General features: G+C 36.4%; 1 protein-coding gene across 3 annotated transcripts in view; it reads right to left on the reverse strand.

The window, feature by feature from the left end:
- The window catches only part of ZCWPW2 (zinc finger CW-type and PWWP domain containing 2), a 140,308-nt gene that overhangs the window by 93,045 nt on the left and 33,870 nt on the right, over positions 1-13,393 (reverse strand). For 2 of the 3 annotated variants that reach the window (XM_082348725.1, XM_082348728.1), the window contains exon 2: positions 13,107-13,201. The exons of the other annotated variant lie outside the window; for it this stretch is intronic. In XM_082348725.1, the coding sequence (XP_082204851.1) occupies positions 13,107-13,183 (77 nt within the window). In that variant the 5' untranslated portion in view covers positions 13,184-13,201. The remainder of the gene's footprint in view (positions 1-13,106; positions 13,202-13,393) is intronic. 3 annotated transcript variants of the gene reach the window in all.

The raw sequence follows: 13,393 nt of genomic DNA on the forward strand, positions 1-13,393 counted from the left end.
CAGCTCAATTTACAATAGCCAGGACATGGAAGCAACCTAAGTGTCCATCACTGGATGAATGAATAAAGAAGATGGGGCACATATATACAATGGAATATTACTCAGCCATAAAAAGAAACGAAATGGAGGTATTTGTAGTGAGGTGTATGGAGTTAGAGTTTGTCATACAGAGTGAAGTAAGTCAGAAAGAGAAAAACAAATACAGTATGCTAACACATGTATATGGAACCTAAGGAGAAAAAAATAAAAAAAAGGTCATGAAGAACCTAGTGGCAAGACGGGAATAAAGACACAGACCTACTAGAGAATGGACTTGAGGATATGGGGAGGGGGAGGGGTGAGATGTGACAGTGTGAGAGAGTGGCATGGACATATATACACTACCAAATGTAAAATAGATAGCTAGTGGGAAGCAGCCACATAGCACAGGGAGATCAGCTCGGTGCTTTGTGACCACCTAGAGGGGTGGGATAGGGAGGGTGGGAGGGAGGGAGACACAAGAGAGAAGAGATATGGGAACATATGTATATGTATAACTGATTCACTTTGTTATAAAGCAGAAACAAACACACCGTTGTAAAGCAATTATACTCCAATAAAGATGTTAAAAAAAAAAAAAAGAAAGAATACAAATGAATCCAAAATAAAAAAAAAGATTAGTTGACCCATATATATGTAGGTTCATTTCTGGTCTCCTTATTCTGTTCCATTGATCTGTGTCTGTTTTTATGTCAATACCATACCATTTTGATCACTATAGTTTTGTAAGATAGTTTGAAATCAGGAAGTAGAATGCCTCCAACTTTGCTCTTCTTGCTCAAGACTGCTTAGCTATTCGGGGTTTCATATGAGTCCACACAAATTTTAGGATTATTTTTTCTATTTCTGTGAAAAATTCCATTGGAATTTTGATAGGGATTGCATTGAATCTATAGATTATTTTGGTTTGTATGGATATTTTAACAATATTAATTCTAATCCATGAACATGGAATATCTTTCCACTTACTTGTGTCTTCTTCAATTCCTTTCATCAATGTTTTATAGTTTTAAGTTTACAGATCTTTCACCTCCTAGGTTAAATTTATTATGTAGCATTTTATTAACACAACTGTAAATTAAATTGTTTTCTTAATTTCTTTTCCAGAGAGTTTGTAGTCAATGTATAGGAATGCAACTCATTTCTGTTTGTTGATTTTGTAGCTTGCAACTTTACTGATTTCTTAACAATTTTTTGATTGCATTCTCAGGGTTTTCTATATATGAGATCATGTATTCTGCAGAGACAATTTTACTTCTTCGTTTCTGATATGGATGCTTTTATTTATCTTCCTTGCCTAACTGCCCTGGCTAGAACTTCCAGTACTATGTTGAATTAAAGTGATGAGAGCAGCTACCCTTGTCTTATTCCTGATCCTAGGTGAAAAGCTTTCAGTTTTCACTAGTGAGCATGATGTTAACTGTGAGCTTGTTATATATGGCTATCATTTTGTTGACCTACATTCCTTCCATACCTAATTTGTCAAGAGCTTTTGTCATCAAAGGGTACTGCCTTTTGTCAAATTCTTTCTCTGCATCTATTGAGATGATAACATGATTATTTCCCCCTTCATTATGGTGTATCATGTTTATTGATTTGACTATAAATGTCAAATCAATGGATGGTTTATGTTAAACCATCCATGCATCTCATGAATAAATTCCACTTGATCCTCGTATATGATCCTTTTTAATGTGCTGTTGATTCTGTTTGCTAGTATTTTTGTTGAGGATTTTTGCATATATGTTCATCAGGGATATTGGCGTGTACTTTTCTTTTCTAGTAATGTTCTTTTCTGATCTTGGTATCAGGTAATCCTGGGCTTGTAAAATGAGTTGGGAATTGTTCTCTCCTCTTCAGCTTTTTGAAAGAGTTTGAGAAGGAATTACCACTAATTATTCTTTACATGCTTGGTAGAATTCATCAGTAAAGCCATCTGGTCCTAGACTTTTCTTTGCTGGGGGAATTTTTGATTACCGATTCAATCACCTTACTTGTTATTGGTCTGTTCAAATTTTCTATTTCTTCACAATTCAGTCTTGGAAGGTTGTATGTTTCTAGCAATTTCTCCAACCTTCTATGTTATCCAATTTTGGGGCATATAATTGTTCACAGTAGTCTCTTATGATCCTTTGTATTTCTGAGGCATCAGTTGTAATCAGTAGTAAATTTTCCTCTTTCATTTCTGATTTTGAGTCTTCTTTTTTTTTTCTGTTAGTCTAGTTAAAGGTTTGTCACTTTTGTTTATCTTTTCAAAAAAACCAACTCTTAGTTTCATTGATCTTTTCTATTATCTTTCTAGTCTCTCATTTATTTCTGCTCTGATCTGTGTTATTTCCTTCTTCTACTAAATTTAGGCTTAGTAGTTCTTCTTTTTCTAGTTTTTTTCTGGAGTAAAGTTAGTTTGAGATCTTTCTTCTTAATGTAGACATTTATCACTATAAACTTCCCTCTTAGAATCACTTTTGCTGTATGCCATAATTTTATTATGTTGCATTTCATTTTCATTTGTCTCAAGATATTTTTTGACTTCTCTTTTGATATCTTCTTTGACCAACTTTGTTCAGGAGCATGTTGTTTAATCTCCACATATTTGTGAATTTTCCAGTTTTTCTCCTGTAATTGATTTCTAGTTTCATACCACTACTGTCAGAAAAGATGCTTGATATGATTTCAATCTTCTTATATTTGTTAAGACTAGTTTTGTGGTCTAACCTATGATCGATCCTGGAAGATGTTCCATGTACATTTGAGAAGAATGTGCATTCTGCTGCTGTTAGATGGATGTTCTGTGTATGTCTGTGAGATTCTTTTCATCTAAAGTATAATTTAAGTCCAGTGTTTCCTTATCTTCTGTCTGGATGATCTATTCATTTTTCAAAGTGGACTACCGAGATCCCCTATTATTATTATATTGCTGTCTATTTCTCCCTTCAAATCTGTTAATATTTGCTCTATAAATTTAGACACTCCAATATTGAGTGCATAAATATTTTCAACTGCTAAATTCTCTTGATGAACTGACCTCTTTATCATTATGGAACAACCTTGACTATTTTTACAGTTTTTTTACTTCAATTCTATTTTGTATGATATAAGAATAGCTTTTCCTGCTCTCTTTTGCTTTCCACTTGTGTGGAATATCTTTTCCCATCCCTTCACTTTCAGTCTACAACTAGAGAATTAGTCCATTTACATCTGAAGTAATTTTTAACAAGTAAAGACTTACTATTGCTCTTTTGTTAATTCTTTTCTGGGTATTTTGTAGATCCTTTGTTCCTATTTTCTTCTCTTTCTCTCATCTTTTATGATTTGATGATTTTCTGTGGTACACTTTGATTCTTTTCTCATTATCTTTTGTATATCTACTATACATTTTTACTTTGAGGCTTGCCTAAAACATCCTATAGTTATAACAGTCCATTTTAAGCTGATAACTTCAATAACATACAAAAGCTCCACACATTTACTCTCTGTCCCCACATTTTATGTTTTTGATGTCACAATTCCATCTTTTTCTATTATGTGTCCATTAAAAAAGTATTGGAGCTATAGAGATTTTTAATACTTTTTTAACCTTTATACCAGATTTATATGTGATTTACACACCACCATCATTATTAGAGTATTTTGAATACAACTTTATATTTACCTTTACCAGACAGTTTTATACCTTTATGTTTTCATATTCCTAATTAGCATCCTTTCATTTCAGCTTAAAGAGCTCCTTTAGCATTTCTTGCAATGCAGGTTTACTGGGGATGAATTCCTTCAGCTTTTGTTTGTTTAAGAATATCTTTATTTCCCCTTCAATTCTGAAGGACAACTTTGCCAGAAACAGTATTCTTGGTTGGTAGTTTTCTTTGTTTCATAAGTTCTTTTAGAACTTTGAATATATCATCCCACTCCATATTTTCACTCTTTTTTGTTCTTTTTGCTTTTTGCTCCTCCGATTGGATGACTTCCAGTGAGTTATCTTCAAGCACATTGATCCTTTCTTCTGTTTGAGTCTATTGTTGAACCGCTCTTTTGAGTTTTTCACTTCACTTATTCTTCAGCTCTACAATTTCTTTTTAGTATTTTTATATTTCCTCTTTCGGTTAAAATTCTTACTTTGCTCATGCATTGCTCTCTTGACCTCAGTGAGCATCTTGATGACAAGCATTTTGAATTACCTGACATGTAAATCACTTATCTCCTTTGGTTTTATCACTGGGGTAAGGCAGGAGAAGAAGGCACAGGAAGTTTCCACACGTCCATTCAGGGTCCCACAGAACTTTTAATTATGTGCTCCAACAGCTCCCATATGCAGGTTAATCAGAACCATTAGGCAGCAGCTAAAAAAGTATATATTTAAATCCCTTCCAGGTAAAAACTGAGACTTGTGTTTTTGCCTGCTCCCTCTGTGATGAGCCTGGGGAGACAATGGCAGGAAGTGCTCACACATCTGTTGGAAATTGCCTACTAGTTTTCTGTGGTGAATGGGGACTTGTAAGTGCCAAGCCCTTTTGGCCCTCTAAGCTAGGTGATTTGGGAGCCAGTCCTTTGAGTGGCAGTCATAAAAGTTGGGGTGCTAGATGCACGGACAAGCTCCTTCCAGGAAGAAGCTGGACACTCACTTTTATCATTGGAGTGAGTGAAGGGAGAGACGGGGAGGGAAGTGCTCACAGCACTTTCAGGCTCCTGGAGGAGCACAATCAGCTTCCAGACACAAGCTGATTAGAAACTCTCAATCCTTGGGCAGCAACTAGAAAAGTATGCAGTCAAACTCATACTGAGAGTATCAGGGAGAAACTAATAACCTTGTGCTTTATCCTGTTCCCTCTGTGTTGAGCCCAGGGGTATAGCCATGGTAAGTACTTACACTTCTGTTTAAAACCACCTGTTTGTTTAATGTGGTCCTGGGGGACTCACAAATGCTGATCCCCACTGGCTCTCAGAGCTAGGTAATTTGGGAGCCAGTTCCTTAGGTAGCAGCCACAAAAGTTGAGGATCTAGCCATGTGGTCCAAACCCTCTACTCCTCAGGGAGAAGCTGGTAGTTGGGGGTTCCCTCCTGATTGCAAGAAGAAGGTTTACAGCATGAATGTATCTTAGCTTTCCTACTCAAAGTTTCAGTGTAGGTATTTTCTCAGTCACCCAATGTGTAGAGTAACTCAATTAGCTTTTTTAATTTAATTTAATTTATTTATTTATTTATTTTTGGCTGCATTGGGTCTTCGTTGCTGCACACATGCTTTCTCTAGTTGCGTCAAGTGGGGGCTACTCTTCGTTGCAGTGTGCGGGTTTCTCATTGCGGTGGCTTCTCTTGTTGTGGAGCACAGGCTCTAGGCATACAGGCTTCAGTAGTTGTGGCATGCGGGCTTGGTAGTTGTGGTTCGTGGGCTCTAGAGCACAGGCTCAGTAGTTGTGGCACGCAGGCTTAGTTGCTCTGCAACATGTGGGATCTTCCCGGACCAGAGCTCAAACCTGTGTCCCCTGCATTGGCAGGCAGATTCTTAACCACTGTGTCACCAGGGAAGTCCCTCAATTAGTTTCTATATTTCTCTCCAAAGGAATTGATTTGCATGTAGCTGTTCATTCAGTGCATCTGTGGGAGGCAGAAAAGCCAGAAGCCTCATATTCTGCTATCTTGCTGATGTCCTTTGTATTTTGTTTTCTTTACTTTTAATTAGCTCCAGGAAAATATTAAACAATAGTACTAATAGCAAACATCTTTATCTTGTGACGTTGACAAAACTGAAAAACAACAGTACTAATAGCAGACATCTTGTGACTTTGACAAAACTGAAACATAGATCTGGTCATCAAAAATGGAAGAAATTAGTTATCTTTGTCAAGGCTTTCCTTTAGTTTTATGTTCCAGAACACTATCACACCGTCATCCATCCTCCATGAGCTCCCACTGTGTGCTGCAAACAATGTAGTAGTAGGAGGAGATATGTTGGCCACTGGCCAAAACTCAAATATAAAGAGAGATGAGGGAGATTCTAAGTCCAAGGCAGGTACTGGGGACAACTAAGCTGAGGGTAAGGAGTTGGGGTACAGTTCTACAAACAGTGAAATTATCCATTACATGTTCATTCAAGAACCTTCTATTTATATTTATTATTTAATAAGAAAAATAGGCCTTATTAGTATTTAATATCAAATGACACAAGAATCCTCACTCAGACCACATATAAGTAGGTCATATGTCCTAAACAGGACATGAGGTCTCCTGCTCAAAAGGTGGGAGGTACCACAATGCAGAGTGTTTCACAGAGGTGCCCTTCATTTATCCATTTATTTTTACCATATTGAAGTTATATTTAACTAGTTAAACAAGTTTATGGATTATATTATATAGATTAACTGTTCCCCACAAAATGAAGTCACTTTAAAATATTTCTACAAAGAAACATCATATTGAAGAGAATACTAATAACACAAATAATTAAAGTAGAAGAGATATAAAAGAAAGCAAAGCATTACTATCTGTTACTCAACTGCCTAGGAGTCTGTCCATCTTGGAACCATCGGAGAAAGCACTCTAAGTTCACTGGCACCTGCACCAATGGAAAGCTTAGGAAAATCCATTATGATAGCCTATTATAAAATGTTAAGGGGATTAAAAGATTACTTTTAAATGGTAGATAAAGTTTTCAGATTTTCTTAGGAAGTTAGGTCTCACAGTGGATAATACTGAGAAGATAAATTAACACCAAGAAAATGTCATTATTACTTAAATAGTGATACTCATTTTCAATTGTATCAAACTTAAACCTCTTGGTATTTTAGATTTGACACAGTTTATCCAGGCTAATAGAATTTATAATACAGATTATAAAATACTTATTCTTTTCAAACCAGATTCTCATTATTTCTATTACCTTTTCTCCAACACTTGGTTTGTTTTCAAAATTACTGCCACATCCAGAAGGTGCAAATGAAGAGGAGAAAGAGAATGTGGTCAGGAGAGTGCTAGAATCTTTGAGGGGGGTCCCTATAAAATCATGCCTTAAGTTTATAACCAAGTAGGGGACATAAATACATGCCTATTGACAAAAGCAAAGCTGTGCTAAGTAAACTTGCTTTACTCAATTTCTGTTTTTAATTTTTTATGTCATAACTTAGCTAACATATTAAACTAGAGAATTCAAAAGAAAATTTAAAAATTACATTTGGAAAATAGAAAACATTGAATGTTTATTCAAAATCATACAGGCAAAAGTTTAGGCTATACATTAGTTTATTTATTCATTCATTTAATGCAATAATTATGAATGGTTATAGACACTCAATTTTCAGTCAGACAGCACTACCACTTTTTACTTCACAAATTAGTTAACCGCTTCTCTGGGAATAATAAGAGTACTACCACTCTGGAACCTCTTTTATAAGGATACTAATCCCATTCATAAAGGCTCTGACTTTATGATTTAATCACCACCCAACGGCTCTACCTCCGAATGCCATCACACCGGGTGTTAAGTTTCAGTAGGAATTTGAGGGGACACAAATATTCAGTCTACAGCATTCCATCTCTGGCCCCCCACAATTCATGTTCCTCTCACATGAAAAATACACTTATTCCATTCCCAACAACTCCCAAAAGTCTTAACTCCTTCCAATATCAACTCAAAAATCTGAAGTCCAAAGTCTCATCTAAATATCACCTAAATCAGATATGAGTGAGACTGAAGGCAGGATTCATCCTGAGGCAAATTCCTCTCCAGCTGTGAACCTGTGGAATCAAATGTGTTCCGTGCTTCCAAAATACAATGGTGGGACAGGCATAGGATACTCATTCCCCCTCTAAAGGGAGAAATAAGAAAGAAAGGAGTGACAGGTCCTGAGCAAGTCTAAACATTAATGCTGGATAATAACCTTCTTTGGCTCGGTGCTCTGCCCTCTAGGCACAATGGGCTGTGGACCCCTTCCAGACCCACTGGGGCTTGGGTCCCACCCCCACAGTTTTGCCAGGTAGGGGTTGGGCCTCCTAGGCTATAGGTGGCCTTATCCCTTGGCTTTGAGCAGCCCACACAGTAGCTCTCACAGGTTAGAGTCAGGTGCCTGTGGCTCAGCTGGGCTTTACTGGCCTGGGATCATGAGGGCGGCTCCAACCCACAGCTCCACTGGGCAATGGAGATAAGTCAAGAAAACTTACTTTACTTAGTCAAGAGAGACTAACCTGTACCTTCAAAACTTTGCTTAGATATTTCCTCAGCCAAATATCCACTTTCATTACAAGTTCCACCTTCCACGAAACACTAGACATGAACACAAATCAGCCAAGTTTTTGCCACTTTATAACAAGGATCACCTTTTCTCCATTGTTCAATAACATGTTCCTCATTTCCATATGAGACCTTATCAGAATGCCCCCTTTGCATCCACATTTCTATCAAAATTCTGTTCAAGATTACTTAGGTATTCTCCAAGAAAACTGAAGCTTTTCTACAGTTCTCGCCTTTTCTCTCTGGGCTCTCATCAGAATTGCCCTTAATAGTCCATCCATTCGTGGCAATGTAGGCTTTTTCTAGCATGAAGCTCAAGACTCTTCCAGCCTCTACCCATCACCCAGTTCCAAAGCCACTTCCACATTTTTAGGTATTTATTACCCTCACTTCCCAGTAGCAATTTCTAACTTTGTCTGTTTGGGCTGCTATAACAAAAATACCAGACCAGGTGACATATAAACAAGGTGACTTATAAACAACAGAAATTTATTTCTCACAGGTCTGGAGGCTGGGAAGTCCAAGATCAAGGCACTGACATATTTGGTGTCTGGTAAGAACCCACGTGCTGGTTCATAGATGGCCACCTTTTTGTGGTAACCTCATTTGGAGGAAGGGGTAAGGTACTTTCCGGGCTCTCTCTTATAAGTGTATTAATTCCATTCATGAGAGCTCTGCCCTCACTATATAATCATCTCCCAAAGGCTCCACCTCCTAATACCATCACATTTTTGGGGGACACAAACATTCAGTCTATAGCAATAATCAATCAAACACATGTTGGTTTTGAAAGAGAGGGGAAGGTTCTTAGTGGTAAGGGGAGATGGTGGCAGATCAATTTTAGATTTCCATTTTGGGCAAATGAGCGAACAGTGGAGTTAATAACCAAGTAGGAGACATAAATACAGAGCAAGCTTGGGGTTTGGGGAACAGAAATAATATGTTCTTTTTGGTCTTGAGTTTAAAATACTTGTGAGTCTGCTAGATAGGCAATATGAAATATGGGTCTATTCCTCTAGAGAAAAATTCTAGAGTCACACAATAGAAAGAGTATAAACTTGGTACAAGAAACCCTAGGCATCTATTCAATTCTTAAATGCCTGACCATCTGGTTTTTACCAAATGTTTCTCTCAAAGGAGACCAAAGATTTTCTAATCACATAATCCAAAGGCTTATTCTTAATTCTCTAACCACTACTGATTCCTTTACTGGTTGCTCTTTCTCTCCCTAGTCCCTCAATGTAGGCCTTTCCAAGGTTCTGTCTTCAAACTTCTCTTTTTACATTCTCTTTCTTGGGGACTTCATTCAAATAGCTTTGACCCTCTCTTCCATGCAAATAGCTGCCAAATCTCCATCTCTCATCCCTGAACTCCATCTCAAGTCTCACAATCACCTACATTTCAAATAATTTTGACACCTGGATTTACTCAAGCACAGTGAACTTGGGCCAAATTGGGTTCTCTTTTCCTTCAGAACAGTTTCTCTTCCCCAATACTGTTACCTAGACTCAAATTTCACCCAGGCTCAACTTTGACACTGCTTACTTCCTCATCCCCTCCATTTAAATGGTTGTCATTTTGTTACAAGTTACAAAACTAAAAAGGATTCTGTGCTGTGTTCCCACCTTTCCAATCTTATTGTTACCAACCCAGCTCAGTTCCTCATCAGTTCATTTAGACTGCTATAAACAGCCTACTAATCATCTGTCTACTTTCTCTCTCCCCATATTCTTTCAACTCATTGATAACAGATTAATCTTATAAACTCCCAATAATTGGTCCTCTTGCTAAAAAAATATTGACATGGCTAACATAATTGGAAATAAGTTCCCCACTTTGGTTTTGAATTCTCCACAATGTAACTCTATAGTGAAGTAGTTAAGAGTACAGATTTTATTACCAGTCAGACCTAGATTAAGATCTAAGAACATCAACTTAACAGCTGTATCATCTTGGGCAAATCATTTAATATCTTTTCATCTGGAAAGTAGGAATAATACTAGCACCATCTCAGAGTGTTCTGAAAGCTCAATAAAATAATGCATGCAGGGTATGTGGCAAGAAGCACAGCATGTAGTAGGTGCTCATTAAATGGTTGCTAGCATTACTTTCTTCTCTTCATCTTCCAAACAGCATCAACTTACATTATTTGATATTTCCCAAACATATCCAATGTATTCTGTCTCTATACCTTTGCTCCTGTTTTTCTCCTTACTCTATCATAACCTATAAATTACCTACTTTCAAGACCCACTTCAGATACCATGTCTTTCAAGAAGTCTTCCTGGATATCCTCAACCAGTTGCAATTTCTCCCTGCTTGACGTTCCTGTCCTCTCAACTTCTGGTATTTACAACATTCTGCGACATAATATAATGAAGTTTACTGCCTAATTCCCACCACTAGACTGTAACCTCTCTGAGGACAGAGATCCTATTTTTGAATCTCCAGCAATAAATGAGTTCATGATGGAAACATGGTTCTCTGTCTGTTGATCCCCAAATGCCTATATAGTACTTTACATGCAGGAATCATTCATATCACTCCCCTAATTTTGCTCAATTTCTTCTATGTGTCTGTGGAGCATCTGGAACTGGTTAAATATACTAACGGATGGGAAAGGGGTTAGTGAGCCATTTTTTATCTATAACAATACATTACAATGCATTACTAGTTAAATGGAATTTATTAAAGAGAACACCAAGGTCTGTAGAACCCCACTAAACAGTTCTAAATAACTTAACATAGTACAATTATTATATATATTTGTAGCATTAAAGTGAAATTCATGAGCTAAAGAAAATATGGATTTTACATAAATTCTCCAAAGATTTCTGTATTTCATGAATGCTATTTTACAATGTTATAGCAGAGTCTGAAAAAAGTTAGAAAATAAGATAAATTCTTCTTCAACTGAAATATCACACAGTTCCATTGTTCAACAGAACAAAGATCTTAAAGATGGAGTATAGCCAATGTGAATTCTTATGAAGCATCACTTATTACAATGTATATGTACTTTATGACTGATGTATCCCAGATGATAAAATTACAACATATCCAAGGAGTTCTGAATAATCTCAGAATTTAATAAGACAGTGTGAATAAATAAATACAGAATAGGAATGAAGATAAACGGCTACTTATAATAGAAATTGTTTTGTTTGTATGTGAATGAGAAAAATGACTGTTCCTTCAAACAAAAAAACTTGCCATTCTTCTTTTGTTCTCCAACATTGTTGTTACAGGAAGTGCATATATTTTTAACCACAGACTAACCCAGATGATGCAACTCTTTTTGGTTTGAGAAAAGTAATAGTATCTGTATCACTATCTTCAGAGTTGGGGTGTTTCAGCATTAAAATTTCAATTTTCATCATTCCCATTTCTAGAAAATATCTCATTTGTAACCAATAATTGAATGACTACAACACTGAACCTGCCTACTTCTAAAAAGAATTTGAAGTGAAAATAAGATAATTTTAATATTATGGACTAAAATTTCCTAATATTCAAGAGACAGTAGAAAAAGATCAGGGCTTAAGAGTCAAAAATGTAGTTTCTAATCTTGACTATGCAACTTCCTAGCTCTATAATTTCAAGAGGGCCTCAGTGTTCTTATCTGTAAGGTAAAGAGAGTAGGGCTAGATGATCTCTAAAAACTTGTCCTGCTTTCATATTTCTTGATTTTTCCATTCTGACTGTTCTTCGTCGAAAGTCCTCTACTCCTCTTTGCTGGATTATCAGCTACTCTGCTATATTCTTTTTAGCCATGTATCAGAGTCCAAATTTCACCAGCCACCCTTTCATCACATTTGTGTTACGTCTTGTCAGCTCTGAAGATTTGTTAAACCTTATTAGCTTTGCAGTATGTGCTGGTTTTCAGTGTTTATTCCGTCTTCAGATCACATACAATCTCCCTTAACTTAGCAATCATATTAGTCTAAAAGCTGTATTTCTTGTCCATCATTAATATCCAACACTCTTCATCACTCTCAATTCCCATCTGGAGTCTTCAGTCTGATATCTTCCATCATCTTTCATGAAAGATGCTTTGATCACTATCTTCAAGACAATTAAATATGGCAGATATGAATTCCCTTTGGCAAATGTGCATAGAGTGTTTCACTGTCCTTCCCACCTAAGCAGCCCAATATAATGTTATCAGCTCTGAAGCCAGGCAGTCTAAAAGGAGTCCAGAATCTACCAATTACTACTTGTATAACTTTGGGAAAGACATTTAACCTCTTATAATTTTATCTGTAAAATTATTTTATAGAGAGGTTACAAAAATAATTTTTTTTAAAATTAGTATATGTAATAAAGAACAGTGATAGTAACAAAAGTGCTTTTGTGCTAGGGACAGTCAAGTTTGGAAGTCCCCCCAATACTTCCAGAGTTGTAAATTTTTTCTTTTTCATTCTTTGGAAGATTCCATGAAGAAAACCCAAAATACAGAGAAGGAAGTTAAGATCTATAGTAGCAAAAAAAGATAGGAGTTCTACTGGGATGAATCTGAAGACATTATGTATCAATCTAGCAAAGGTGAAAACTATTTAAGTCTACAATTTTAAGATGGTAAAGAATTATTTGAAATTCTCATATACTACTGACAAAAGTGTAAATTGGTAGAAACTTTGGGAGGGAAATTTTGAAATATGTAACAAGAGCCTTTAAAATGTATCCATATAGTAACAGTATTTCACCAAAGTAAATTTCTGATTTGGATAACTACATTATAGTCATGTAATAATAAAAATAATTCCTTGTTTTTGGAAATAGCATACTGAAGTATCAACTGGTATACTGAAGTATCAAGTGGTAGAGACAGATCGAGTCTGCAACTTACTCTTTGTAAAGATTGTATTCTTTGTTGTGGGTGGTCAGCCCCTCTGGCACCAACACGCTGCACATGCAAGCTGCCATTCCTATGGCACCTGTGATCTGGGAATGGGGGATAGTAGCTGGGTGTTAAAACGAACCATCATTAGTTTTATGTGTCAGCTTGGCTGGGTCAGGGTACCTAGATATTTGGACAAATATTATTCTGGATGTTGCTGTGAAGGAGTGTTTTTTAAATGAGATTAACATTTAAATTGATGGGCTTTGAGTAAAGCAGATTACCCTTCACAATAT

This window comes from Balaenoptera borealis (genome assembly GCF_965194805.1).
Source record: "Balaenoptera borealis genome assembly, chromosome: 12".
Lineage (NCBI taxonomy): Eukaryota > Metazoa > Chordata > Mammalia > Artiodactyla > Balaenopteridae > Balaenoptera > Balaenoptera borealis.